Below are 13,940 nucleotides of genomic sequence, written 5' to 3'. Positions count from 1 at the left end.
CCTGATTAGCTAACCTGTCCTAATTGATTCTAGCAGTTTCTTCTTAATTGGCTCCAGGTGTCCTAATTAGCCTGCCTGCCTTAGTTGGTTCCAGCAAATTCCCGATTATTTTGGAACTGCCCGTTACCTTACCCAGAGAAAAGGGATCTACTTAATCTGGGACTAATATATATGCCTTCTAACACTCTCCTGTAGCCATCTGGCCTGACCCTGGCACAAAGCACACAAGAAGCTAATGGCTCTAAGGGAGATTTCATTAGAAAATTAAGAACTAAATTCAAACCCCATGTTCACACTTAGGAAGAGAGTTGATAACACTTCGACGAATCTGGAAGCTGAAGGACGAGCAAATACTGAAAAACCTTCCACAGGAGAATTAAATTCTGTGATGACTGCTAGGTGGACTTGAATGGAACTTAACAAGAGACCTCCTTTCTTCAGAGTGAATAGGTATTCCAAAATCTCCAAGATGGAGAATCAACAGGAGAGAGCTGATGGTAAGTGCGTCAGTGGTAAAATCGCTTCCATTTCTGAAGGTAATTCATGGTACAGTAAATCCTCACTTAAAGTCATCCCATTTAACATTGTTTCATTGTTACGCTGCTGATCAATTAGAGAACATGCTCATTTAAAGTTGCACAATGCTCCCTTGTAATGTTGTTTGGCAACCGCCTGCTTTGTCCACTGCTTACAGAAAGAGCAGCCCAATGCAACTAGCTGGTGGGGGCTTGGAACCAGGGTGGATGGCTGCCCCTCTATCAGCTCCCCGCTCGCTAAGTTCCCTGTGCGGCAGCTGCCCAGCAGGCTATCAATTGCCAGCAGTTCAGCTGTCCCTCCTCCGACTGCAATGTGCTGCTCCTGCCCTCTGCCTTGGAGCTGTTCCCGGGAGCCTCCTGCTTGTTGTGCAGGGGGAGAGCTAAGAGGGGGGCTAATGTCATGGTGTCCCCCTCCCCCCATCTCTATAGAGCAGGGACATCTGGAACACGACAGGGCTCAGGACAGAGAGAGCTTGCTGGCAGCAGCTGCTGTCTCAATTTGCTGATCTACTTAAAAAGGCAATGTACTTAGAATGGGGTCAGCATACTTAAAGGGGCAATATGCATCTCTCGGTCTCTCATAGGGTGCATGTCTCTGTCGGCCATGCTCTCTCCCTTCCCTCCATTTGTGCTGCCTTAACAGCTGGGGCTCAGCCGAGTGCTAGTTCATCAATTAGCACTAAGGCATTCCCTGGGAAATATCTCACCTTCTGATTCCACCACCTCCACCAAACTTCACTGCTGTGTACAGTATTAAATGATTTGTTTAAGTGTGTGTGTGTGTGAGAGAGAGAGAGAGTCTTTTGTCTGGTGAAAAAAATGTCCCTGGAACTTAACCCCCCCATTTACATTAGTTCTTATGGGGAAATTGGATTCGCTTAACGTCGTATTTTTCAGGAACATGACTACAACGTTAAGTGAGGAGTTATTGTAGATTATTTTCTGCTGTTCAAAAAGACTTCTTGATCCTCTCTGGAACAGGAGAGTTCTAATCCCGAAAGCCATCTAGGTACCAAGTCTTGAGCCAGAGAGCAACCAAGCTGGGGTGACAAATGTTCCCCAAATCCTAAGTGATGGCTGGCTGGGAAAAGAGATAAAGAAGGGAAGGAAACTATACCTGTCTTGGCCAGGTTGATGCAATCAAAATTACCATGGCTTTGTCCTATTTGTGTAGAACGCTGAAGATTAGCAGCATTGGAGGGGAAGGTATATAGGAGACTCTTTGACCAGGAAAGGAAAAAGCGTGTCCCCAGGGAATGGTGACTGAGACACCTTCTCGAACAGAATTTTGCACATATGCGGTTGGCAGTACTGGAAAAAAGGTCTATTGTTTGGAAGATGCCAGGTAAGGAAAATCTGCTTTAGTATGGATCTCTCAAGTTCCCACTTGTGATCTGAAGTGAAGTGTTGGCTGAGGTCATCAGCAATAGTGTTTTGGCAGCTGTAAAAATAACCTGTTGAGATACAGGTATGGTGGACTATACACCAGTTCTATTACCCGAGAGCCTCAGAGCACAGAGAACGGGATCTCAACCCCTGGTTGATTTATGTTGTACATACTGACCCTGTTTGTCATTAGACAAACAGAATGACCTTCTGGTAAGCAGATTGTACTGCCCTGAGCTCCAGAAAGTTGATATGTAAACTCCTGGGCGGACTATCTGCATGGGATAACATGGTCCCATAGAGGAGTCTCCCATTCTCAGGTGAATGCATCCAAAACTATTGTGACAGGAGGCGGATAACTGAAGGGAATCCCTGAGCATACCTTGTCAGTATTCTTCCACCATTCAAGAAAGACTAGCACATGGCTGGGAATAAAGAGCAACTTGTTCAAACTCTCTCTGCTGGGAGGGTATAAACTGTCTTGAGCCAGGCTTTGAAGCAGGGTATATGTAAGCAGGCATGTAACGTGACAATGTACACACTGCCACATGCCCAAAGAGCTGCAGGCATGATCTGGCAATGGTGTAGGGGCTTATTTGGACTTGAGCTATTAAGTATGTCAGAGTGAAAGACCTGCCCTCTGGTAGGCAGGCTATGGATGTCATGGCATCGAGAGTGGCCCCTATGAACTCCATCCTCCATAGAAGTAAGAGGGGTCCATTTTGCAGTACCGAGGTGAAGGTGAAGCATGTGGAAGAAAGACATAGCTGGCTTCTCAAGGGGTGTTCCTATGTTGAAGTACAAATTGCTGTAAAGAAAGCTATTAAAATAGAGGTAACAAATTACTCTCCATTGGCAAAGCTCTGAGGCAAATACCATCATAACTTTTGTAAACACGCTGGGTGCAGAGCAGATGGGCTGCAAAGGACGACTCAATACTGACAGTGGTCCTGACCTATGATAAAGTGTAAGGCTCTCTTGTGAGAGAGCTGTATTGTGACATGAAAGTACATGTCCTGAAGGTCAAGGGTCACAAAACAGTCTCCTGAATCTAGGGATGGAATGATAGCAGCTAGTGTTACCATCATGAATCTCTGTACCGTGATGAAGGTATTCAGCATGCTGAGATCTAGAATTGGCTTCCACCTACTCTTCTTTTTGGAAATCAGAAAGTAATTGGAATAGATCTCTTCCTCTATGTTAAGTCGGAACTTGTTCCATGGCTCCTATGTGGTGAAGGGAGAGAACCTCTCGTGTCAGGAGAGGTTCATGAGCTGGATTCCTGAAAAGGGACCAGGAAGAGAGGCAGGGAATGCAAGAGAATGAAGTTGCCCAATGTTATAACCTCTAAGAGCCATCTATCAGAAGAAATCTGCTTGCATGAGGTTCAGAAATGGGAGACAATCCCCAGAAGTTGGGAGGAAGGAAAGGGCAGAATAGTACAGCAGCAAATCTGGATCACGGAGATGTTTGTGACTCTCGACCAAGGCGTCAAAACAAACACTTTGTTGATGGTGGCTACTGAGTCAATCCAGGTGCAGCAGTTAAGAATTTCCCCCTCTGCATTCAGGGTTTCTTTTTAGGTGCTTCTGAGGTGCTGTGATATGTGGGAAACTGAGCTGATCAGGATCTCTACGCTGCCTGAGCCTGACTAAATCTCCTCTTGTTTGCAAGTGTATTTATGCCCAGCAAATGAAAGGTTGCCCTGAGTCCTTCAGAGAATGCAGAGACTTATCAGAGAACTTGAAAAATAATTTCAGATGATCAAAGGAAAGGTCCTCTACAATGTTCCAGACTTCACACGGAATTCCAGAGGATTGCAACCATGACACTTGACACACGATTAGAGCTGTGGAGATGGATTTAACAGCACTTGCCAGTGGCATCGAGAGAGGGCTGTAAAGCTGTTCTGGATAGATGCCCTTCTGCAACAACTGCCTGAAACTGATCCCTAAGTTCCAAACTACAGGGTGGCAGGATGGCAACTGAATAGCGATTCTGACCAAAATATCTATGAGCTCATGGAACATTAGCCTTATCATAAGACGGTCTTCAAATGGTGCTGCCTGCGTCGTTCATTCACTGCATCCATAACCAATGAGTTAGGGGATGGGTGGGAAAATAAAAATTCTGAACCACCAGCTGGAACTTAATACTTTTTGTCTGCCCTCTTAGCTATTAGAATGTCGGGGGAGGGCGGGGAAGGGGGACAGAAGTGAGGTGGCAGTAGCAGGGACCTGCCAAATTGTCTTAGTGGGTTTAACAATGTCTCGTTTATGGGGAGGGCCACCCATGATGAAGATCGCATAGCAAGGATGTCCAACAATTTAGGTTGAGTCTACTAGACTTCTTCCAGGGATATCTGAAGAGTGGCTGCCATTCTTTTCATCAAGCCTTGAAACTGAAGTTATCCACAGGACATGGAAGGAGCATAATAGCTTCATCCAGGGAGGATCTGGAAATATTTGTCAGAGTAGCCTCCTCATCAACTCTCCTGTTTTTCTAATGTTTCCTCATGAGGTGGGGATTGCTGTTGGAGAATGGAGGGAATCAGGGAATGAAGTCCCTGACATACCCTGTGAGCGCTGGGTGCCTTGGAGAATTGTTGGCAGTATGCAGCCCAAGGGTCCCAATATGGCCATTGGAAACGAAGGCACATAAGGGAATGAGACAGGCATCCAGGATTGTCATACTAAGGACGGTGCTAAGGAAGGCGAAGCTGCACGAGCCGTGAAGTATCCCTCAATGTAGCATGTTCCAGACAGTGTGGTCTAGACAGATAATCATAAGAACTTGAACAGAAATTTGAACATCTGAGAGCTCTCATCTGAAAAGTTTAATGGAGGAGCAGATGAAGGAGGAATGATGATCTGTTTGTATGTATGTATGTATGGACACATGGAAATCATGCAGTACAGGTGATAGGTGAGGTACTAGAGACAGCAGAGGATGCCATACCAGGAGTCTAACTGAGCTTAATAAAGGAGATGCAAGTTCATTGGAGACAAAAATACCTGGAAAATCTGAACTCCTGTGGTCCTGGGTGAGGTTGCACAGGAACCTGATGGGCTGTGGACAAAGAGGCCTGCTGTACTAAGGGCAGTGCCAGCAGCGTTGATATTCGCTGGGTACCAAAGACACAGCAAATGCTGCAGGCAATACCAACTTCTTCAGTGAGGAGTCCCTACAGTCTCTAGTACTTCAGTCATGCTTCGATGGTACCAGAGGCTTCAGTACCAATCATTGGGTACCATGTGATTTAAATGAGCTCAAGGACTGCAACTTAGAACCTTTGGTACTGAGATCTCTTGAACCTTCTTGGAAGCCTTTAAGGGGCATGGGGTCGCAAGTACAGCAGATCTCTTAGAACTATGCTCTTTCTAAGGAGTTTTAGTACTCCTTTTCATAGAAATCTTTCCCACCTCACTTGCAGGTCTACCGGAGGCTGATGGGGCAATATGGTCACTTGGAGGCCACTGTATTGGTGGGGAGTCTCTGGGCCTGGACCTGAAGCCAGATGATGGGAGCACTCCATCATGAAGAGGTGAAGTTTAATCTCCCTACAGTGGCTCTTAAAACTAGTGCAGATTTTGCACTTTGAGAGCACATGTGTATTCTCAAGGCAGCGGATTCAGTGGGAGTGGCTGTCATTAACTGGGAAGGACTCCAAGCAAGTGAGGTAACATTTTAAAGCCTGGGGATGTAAGCATGCCCCAAAACATAAAAGGCTTCTGAAAATGGACACCCCTGTGCAAAGGGAAGTGGAGGCAGCAAGAGGCCAAAGCCTCGGCTAGTGGGAAAGATCCCAAAAGAAATAAAATGATTAACTATAAAAATAAAACTAAAAAAGCAACTAAGAGGCAGGCATCTGCACAAGCGAATACTATTGAACTCTCTGCCTCTGGCCACAGCGGCTGAGAAGGAATTGAGGACAGTTCATCTGTCGCAACAAGGATGGGTAGGGCGCATGCGCAAGCCAAACAGCACTGCTGTCAACAATCGCCAATGGAAGGTGCATGTGTATTTCAAGTGGAGCACCCAGAAGGATGCTCTCAAAGAAGAACTGCCTGCTTATAATTACAAAGGACCTGCATCCACCAGGGGAAAGGAAAGCAACAGGGACCTGCCACACCAGAAACAGTCAGTAAATTTCACTTTTCTTATAGGAGTATGAAGTATGAACTGCTTCATATTTACAAAACAATGTGATAAGTCCTATGGGAAATTTGAATCATGACCCTTTTATCACTGTTCCTTGGCCACATGACAGGTTCCCTAACGCCTCCAATTTAATAGGAAACCTCTGTGCATTATTCCTTTAACTATCTCAGTGCAACAGTTTTAGATGCACTCCCTTGTTCTCCCTTGCTCCCTGTCCTGTGGGGATGAACATGAGTGAGTCAGGTGAGAGAACAAACAAAATCTTGAGCTTTGTAATCAGAGAACTAAATGAATTTAACATTTTAGATTTACTGAACTGGCCCAGCAACTATTTTTCCACACAGAAAGTTATTTCTCTTATGAAATCAATTAGTGCTTACCTGAAGCGTTCAGTGATGTACCCTGAGACAGAAGTTGATCATTGCTTATAGTTAACGTAGCACCTGTTGATTGATTGCTAATTGATGGTGTTGTCAGTCGTAAACTCCCATTCAACTCATTACTTCCAGAAGAATTATGCTGAATAAGATCTTGACCTAAAAGAGAAATTCTTCTATGACATCTGGAAACTCCAGAAAGCAATTTTTCTGCTAATGTACTTAGTTCAAACAAGTTCTCATTAAACAGTACTAGGACAAATAGTACATCCAATCAAAAGGATTAATTTTGTACTTGGGGCATTATTAGTAAGGAAGATTATGAAATTGTGGATTTTTTTAAAGTATACTCCACTACTGTAGGAATATTTTTAAAAGGAGCAGTATCAAGTGTTTTATTACATATCAAAAACACAAGACAATTCCAGCTAAATGTGCAAGTTTCCTCAATTTATTAAAATGTAATTGAAATAAATCTATATTACGAAACTGATTTACAGAAAGGTGAAATATCATCAGAAAATGAAGAGACAGTTCATTAGTGCCTGTGAACATAAATAAATTGGTTTGCACAAGTGAAGATTTTCAGATACCAGGCAGACAAATTTTTGTACACTTAACTACTGACCTCACTAATATTTAGATATTCATGAGCAAACTTGAAGTCTCATTTAGTTAGGCCCATGAAATGTACTAATGAAGCCATGAGACCCAGTACCCGGATCCAGAGCTTAATTGTTGAAAATCTGTCCTTTGATAAAACAGGAACTAACCTGTTCTGTAACTGTTGTTCTTCAAGATATGGTGCTCATGGTCATTCCGCTACAGGTCTGTGTGCCCAGTGCACCACAGCTGGAGATTTTCCCCTTAGTGAGACCCATCAGGGTGGCGCATGTGCCCCCTGTTGCCTCATACTGCAGTGCATGGTATGAAGCAGGGGTCCCCAACATGGTGCCTGTGGGTGCCATGGTGCCCGCCGAGGCGTCTAAGTGCGCCCGCGTACTGGCTGGTGGCCGAGCATCCGCCAAAATGCCGCCGCCAAGCTGCATCATCCAGAGGTGTCGCTGCCGAAATGCCGCTGATTGACATTGCTGCTTGTCGGCAGAATTTCGGCGGATGCTCGTCCGCCACCACGGTCCTCCGTGGCTCGTTGTCTGGCGCCTGCCAGATGAAAAAGTTTACACCACTGGTCCCCAAAGGATGGAGCCGTCCTCAACAATGCTTAGTTCCTTTTTACTGGACAGACTCCAATATAAAGGGGAAGGGGATGGGCATCATGGAATGGATATGTGCATGCTTCTCAAAGAGCAACAGTTAAACAACAGGTTAGTAACTATTTTTTCTTCTTCAAGTGATTGCACATGTCCATTCTACTTCACGTGACACACAAGCAGTTCAGTTTGGAAGTGGGATCGGAGTCTACCTGAACAATAATGGGAGGACTATTCATCCAAGTTTGGCATCATCTCTGGAATGTTGATACGGCATAATGAGGTGCAAAGGAACACACTAATGACCAAGTTGCAGCTCTACAAATGTCTTGTACAGGCACCAGATCTGTTACACTGGTAATATTGTAGCACATTCTTATACAGGAAGAGATTCATGACGAGTTTCTCTGAGTTGAGACCGGAAGAACCTTCATCCTGTCTTCAAATGCCACAAACACTTGTGATGACTACCTAAATGGTCTAGTCCTGTCCAAGTAAAAAGCTAATGCCCTCATGGAGTATGCAGTCTCTCCTCACTCTTATGAGAATAGGGTTTAGGAAAGAAATTTGGTTAGTATATTGCTTGATTAATTAGAAGTGAGAGACTAATTTTGTCAGAATTTTCAGATGTAGACTAAGTATAGATTGCCCTTGTAAAATACTGTATAAGGTGGGCCAGCTACCGAGGCTTGTAACTCTAGCACCCTTCTCACAGAGTTAACCGCCATCAAAAAAAGCTACTTTCACTAACAGAAGTAACAAACAGGTAAGCAGCGGTTCAAAAAGTGGACCCATACACTTTGTTAACACCAGATTTCAGTCCCAAGAGGGACAGGATCCTCTGCTTGGGGTTATAACCACTCCAGTCCCTTTAAGAATTTGAGTGACATTGGATTGGAGAAAACCAAGTGATGAGCAACTGGAGGGTGGAAAGTGAAGACAGCTGCTAGGTGAATAGATAGCTCTAATGCTGTTTCAGGTGAAATAAAATAGTCCAGAACAAGCTATACAGAAGCCCAGTCTGGTGAACCTCCTTTCTGCTGTGACTACAAGGAACTTAAGGAGAACTTAAAAAGGTAATTGTACATAGCAGAAAGCTTTCTGCTATTCAGGAGGATGTTTTGTACATCCTTTGAACAGAACTCCTGAGATGTTAATCATGAAGCATCCAGGCCACAAGATGAAGAGCATCTGGGTTGGGATGAAGTGAGTGACCACAGTCCTGTGCGATTTGGTCTGGTTCTGGAGGAAGTGTAAAAGAAGCCCTAGTTGAGAGGCTCAACAGACTGGAGAACCAATGCTGGCAAGCCCACATCAGTGCTATGAGGATCTCACAAGCATGATCCTGCTTGATTCTAAGCAACACTCTGGTAGGGAGCAAAACCAGAGGGTAAGCATACATTAGCTTGTCTTTCCAGAGTAATAAGAAAGCTTCTCTCAGAGACCCTTGAATGTGATCTGCTCTAGAACCAAAAAAATTTCCTGTTGTGATAAGTTGCAAACAGGAATATGCGAGGAACACCCCAGGTTTGAAAAATCAGTCTTACTAGATCTGGACAGAGAGACTACTCATGATCTCTGTGGAAGATTTGCTCAAGGAGTCTGCCAGACTGTACTGAACACCAACGTGGGACACTGAGGTGAATCATGTTGGTGATACAAAACTCTAAAGTTGTATCATCTCTTGATGATCTGATCTGGCCCCTTCCTGTCAGTTCACATACAACATTGCTGCTGTGTTGTCCATAAGGACAAGAAGAGTCTTTTTCTTGATGTGGAGAGAAAAGCCTGACAGGCAAGATGAATGACTCAACTCTCTTATGTTTTTGGACAGCTAAATCTTAATGAGATCAAAGACCTTGAGTCTGTAGATTCCTCAGGTGGGCTCCCAACCAAGAGAAGTGTCTGTAACCAGAGTCAATATGGTTGTGCAGACATGAACAGAACTCCAATATATACATTTGTTGGATCCATCCACCAATTCGTGGTGGCTACAATTCCTATGGTCATTCGAACCAGCATATCTAGTGATAAGTTGTAGAGTACATTGAAATCACTCACCGATGCAACTTCCTTAAAATAACTTTTGGCATGCTGAACCACATATGTACATGAGGCCATGTGATACAGTAGTCTGAGGCAGTTCCTTACAGTTGTGACTATATGGACCTTCAGGTCCAATACAATGACTAACATCGTCTGGAATCTGGTTTGCGGGAAGAAAGTTCTGGCTACAGTAGAATCCAAGACTACTCCTATAAACAATATTCTCTGAACAGGAGAAAGACTAATTTGTCTTCATTGATAAGCAGTCCCACAACTCTAAAGATGGACTGGATCTTGGACACATGGAATTCTACCTGGCTCTTGGAGAGACCTCTCACCAATCTGTCATCCAGATATGGAAATACTTGCACTCCTGTTTTCCTTAGGAATGCAACCACCATCCCCATGTATTTTGTAAATACTCTAGGGGCCACAGATAGGTCAAAAGGCAGGACTGTGGCCTGATAATGGAAGTTATTTACCATAAATCTTACAAATCGCATGTGGCTTTGATGGATAGCCACATGGGAATGTGTGTCTCAACTCAAGGGCAGCGTACTAGTCCCCTGGAAGGGAATAATGGATGCTAGGGTCACCATGCAAAATTTTGTTTTCTTTATATATTTTGTTCAGCTCTTGGCAGTTCTAATACGAGTCTACAACCTCCTTTTGACTCTGGAATTTGAATGCAGAATGAATAAAACTCTTTCCCTTCTGTGGAGAGAAGGGACCTCTTCTATAGCTCCCAACAGGAGAGCCTGGACCTCCCAACAGGTGGACCTCCTCATGAGAGTAATCCCGGAAGAGGGATTGGGGGGACGGACGGGAGTGAGGTATAGAAAAAAACTGGACGATGTAGCCTAACTCCACACTGCTTAGGACCTATTGATCTGTGGTAATATGGGTACAAGCTAGGATAACCTGTTGGAAAAAACAGGGATAGGAACTGGTGTCAGGCAAACTTGGAAGCTATCCTCAACAAGGCAGTCAAACAGATTGCTTGGCATTTCCAGGCTGTCTAGAAGAGCTTATTGAAGACAAAAAAGTGAGGATGGTGGCATCTGCTCTGATGACTTTTCCCTTTCCTCCTAGACAGGTTGCGTAACCATAAAGGATGCGTAGTACTGGAATGACTGACGATGGAATTGCTTCTTTTTAGGGAGTGGAGTATAAATCCCCAAAGCTTTCAGACATAACCATGGAGTCCTTGAGACTGTGAAGACGATGGTTGGTGCCTCAGAAAGAAGATTCTGAATAGTCTCTTGGACCTCCTGTGGAAGACCCGATGATTGAAGCACGAACACCAATACACTGTTATTACAGATGCTCTGGCTCTGGGCTGCAGAGTCTGGACCATCCAAAGCAGCCTGTAGCGAAGTCCAAGCCAGCAGGTTACCCTCTTCCAATACTGGCCTCCTCTGGTAACTTGTCCACAAACTTAAGAACATTGTCCTAGAGGAAGAAATCTTATCTAGGCAGCAAGGCTTGTTGGTTTGAGATACGTATTTCCAGGCCAGTAGAAGAACATTTTTTTCCCTCCAGCTTGAAATGCAGACATACCCAGAGACTGAAAAAGCAAAATAGCTATAGTAATATAATAAAGGAGGGGACAGAGTCTAATATGACCATCATCAAAGCAATGCTATTCACCATTAAAAAAAAAAAAAAAAGATTCGTGAAAGCTATCTTTAGCCTTGGAGAATCTAAAATACTTCAAACTAAAGCCATGTCTGCACTAGGAGTGCTTTACGAGTAACGGTGTACAGTATATTATCCCAGCAAAGCACTTCTAGCATACACACAGCTATACCAGCAAAGCCATACTAGGTGTAAGTATAGTAAAACCAGCCCACACAAACAAAACAAGATTCATCAGTGAAGGCACAGCTTTGGCCAGTAGAGCTGCAACTATGCTAGGGACTTTCTCCAGCATAGCTATGTCAGTCAGGGATGACATTCTTTACATCCCTGACAACATAGCTAAGCCAGCAGAGGTCTATAGTGTAGATATAGCCTTAGGCTAAACTTGCAGGCAGTGGAAACAAATGATTTCACCCTCTAATAAAGTTATCCAGCAAATGTTATTGTATAGCTAGCATTTTGGATGGGAACTAAGAATGATTGACCAGTGATAAAAATACTAACCAGATATGGTGAGGGTAATTTCTTGTGGGCTTCCTGATGAGTTTGTAGTGGTGGAACCAGCAGCATGAGCTAGAACTTGACTCAAACTTGAGTTATTTATGGTCAATGTTATCTCATGCTGACCATTCGAAGTGGACACCATACCCTGTGAGGTCATCACTTGAGAGAGATCTTGTGCACCTAAAATATAAGTTGGGAGGGGGAAAAAAAAATACATGACAGTACTTTTTTTGTATAATTAATACAGATCTTTAAAAAAATATTTGTAAACAACCAATAAAATCTTGGCCTTTACAACAATACTAAACTGTTTAAAGTTGTATTTTGAATAAGATGTTGTTGATAACCAATCTTTACTTTCCCAAACTTTTAGATCTTTTTGGTAACCAGTCTTTGTGCTGCAAGTTATAGTACACAGCTATAATTATATAAAAATACAACTCTGCAAGATACAATGACAAGCTTATTTTATTGTAGCTGGACAGCTAATGACAGCTATAGTTTTAGTACAATTCTAAAACCCATTTTCAATTTTTCCAATTTCAAAAGCTTTCACCAATGTTTTCTAGGCGGTTCTTTGCTAAGAGATTGCATGAATTTTCAAAAATAAAACAAAAACAGCTGGGCTTTTTTTGAGAATGAAAAAAAAAGAGTGAAAAACCACCCACACTAACCTCAACAGCTGTATCAAAACAACTGGAGGTACAAAGTTGTAGTTTGACAGGGAAACCACCCCCACTAAGACATGACTTTGAATATACTGGGGAAAATTAGACTTATTTTTCCACAATTTGTCATGAACCTTCAGAACTACACTTTCAGTATAAACAGTACTTAACAATTACTAACCAACATTCCAAATCAAATGAGGTTACACCGCACATAGCTAAAAGGTTACTCTGGCTGTTTTCATTCTATGCTTTTAGTTCATTCAGGATAATACAGTTACTGAGGGACAATCTACACTCATTCCTTTATTTGCTTTCTACAACCAACCCTCTGTATAACTTTTCATGAGTGATGTACCCGAATATTTGGATTCTAATATCATTACATGTATTTAAATTTGGGTTATTGCAGATTATGTACTATATGTATCTTATGAGTTTTTAAACAAACTTTGTATTTGTGGATAATCCAAGCACTATACCCAGATGTACAGACAATCTTTTCTCAACCTGTGTATTACATAATTTTAACATTAGCTTTAATACAATTTTTAAATCTGTTCTTATCAGTTTAATTATTGAGGCTAAACATGCAGTTCTAAAATTATAGAAAAAATGTGTATTACATGAGAAAAAGTATGTGATCATGTAGACTTCAAAACACACAGTCAATCAGTTAAGTTGTAACTAAAGCTGGTTGAAAATTTTCCAACAGAAAAGATTTCCATCAAAAATAAAATTGAAATGTTTTGTGGGAAGATATTAATTTCATGAAAACTTTGATGAAATAAAGTTCAAATGGCTAGTTTTGATCAGGTCAAAACATTTTGTTTCAACTTTTATGATATTATACATTAAAATACAATATATCAAAACAAAGTTTTTACCTTATTGAAACTAAATGTGTTGATAACATCAAAACGAAATGTTTCAGCTTATTTTATTTCATGAAAAATTCTGAGATTTCGACTGTTCATCCCAATTCAGAATGGAAACAAATTTTGAAATCTCATTTTCTATGGGACAGAAATTTCATTTTTCAGCCAGCTTCACCTGTAACCCTAATTCTGGGATTTCCTTGGTTATGTGCTTAGTTATGCAGCCTCTATGTTTTCTCAAACTAGTATTGTTGATGAAACTGTTGTTAACATTTTAGTAACTAATTTGCAAATACAATCACAAAATTAGAGGTCAAAGTGTGCCTGGAAAATACGAGTAAATTTTTAAAAATCAGGCCCCAGATGTTTATGTTGTACAAACAGAACTCTCTTTATGGAGTTGTGTATTTTATCATCAAACTTAAAGCAGCAATGCATTTAATATCAATATAAATTTAATTTATTTAATGAAGTCCAGAGGGATAAGAGCAAGTTAACCAATACAAAGATTTCTATCCATAAATGATTTAAG

At 42.2% G+C, this 13,940-nt stretch overlaps 1 protein-coding gene across 4 annotated transcripts in view; it reads right to left on the bottom strand.

The window, feature by feature from the left end:
- ZNF236 (zinc finger protein 236) overlaps nucleotides 1-13,940 on the bottom strand; it is a 193,443-nt gene that overhangs the window by 49,249 nt on the left and 130,254 nt on the right. For all 4 annotated transcript variants that reach the window (XM_045006346.1, XM_045006348.1, XM_045006345.1 and 1 more), the window contains 2 exons: nucleotides 11,863-12,042; nucleotides 6,464-6,619 (listed from right to left, as the gene is read on the bottom strand). In XM_045006346.1, the coding sequence (XP_044862281.1) occupies nucleotides 6,464-6,619; nucleotides 11,863-12,042 (336 nt within the window). The remainder of the gene's footprint in view (nucleotides 1-6,463; nucleotides 6,620-11,862; nucleotides 12,043-13,940) is intronic.

This window comes from Mauremys mutica, chromosome 2, assembly GCF_020497125.1.
Source record: "Mauremys mutica isolate MM-2020 ecotype Southern chromosome 2, ASM2049712v1, whole genome shotgun sequence".
Classification (NCBI taxonomy): domain Eukaryota; kingdom Metazoa; phylum Chordata; order Testudines; family Geoemydidae; genus Mauremys; species Mauremys mutica.
The sequence above is the reverse complement of the archived record's forward strand: the minus strand, read 5'-3'. Positions and strand labels throughout refer to the sequence as shown.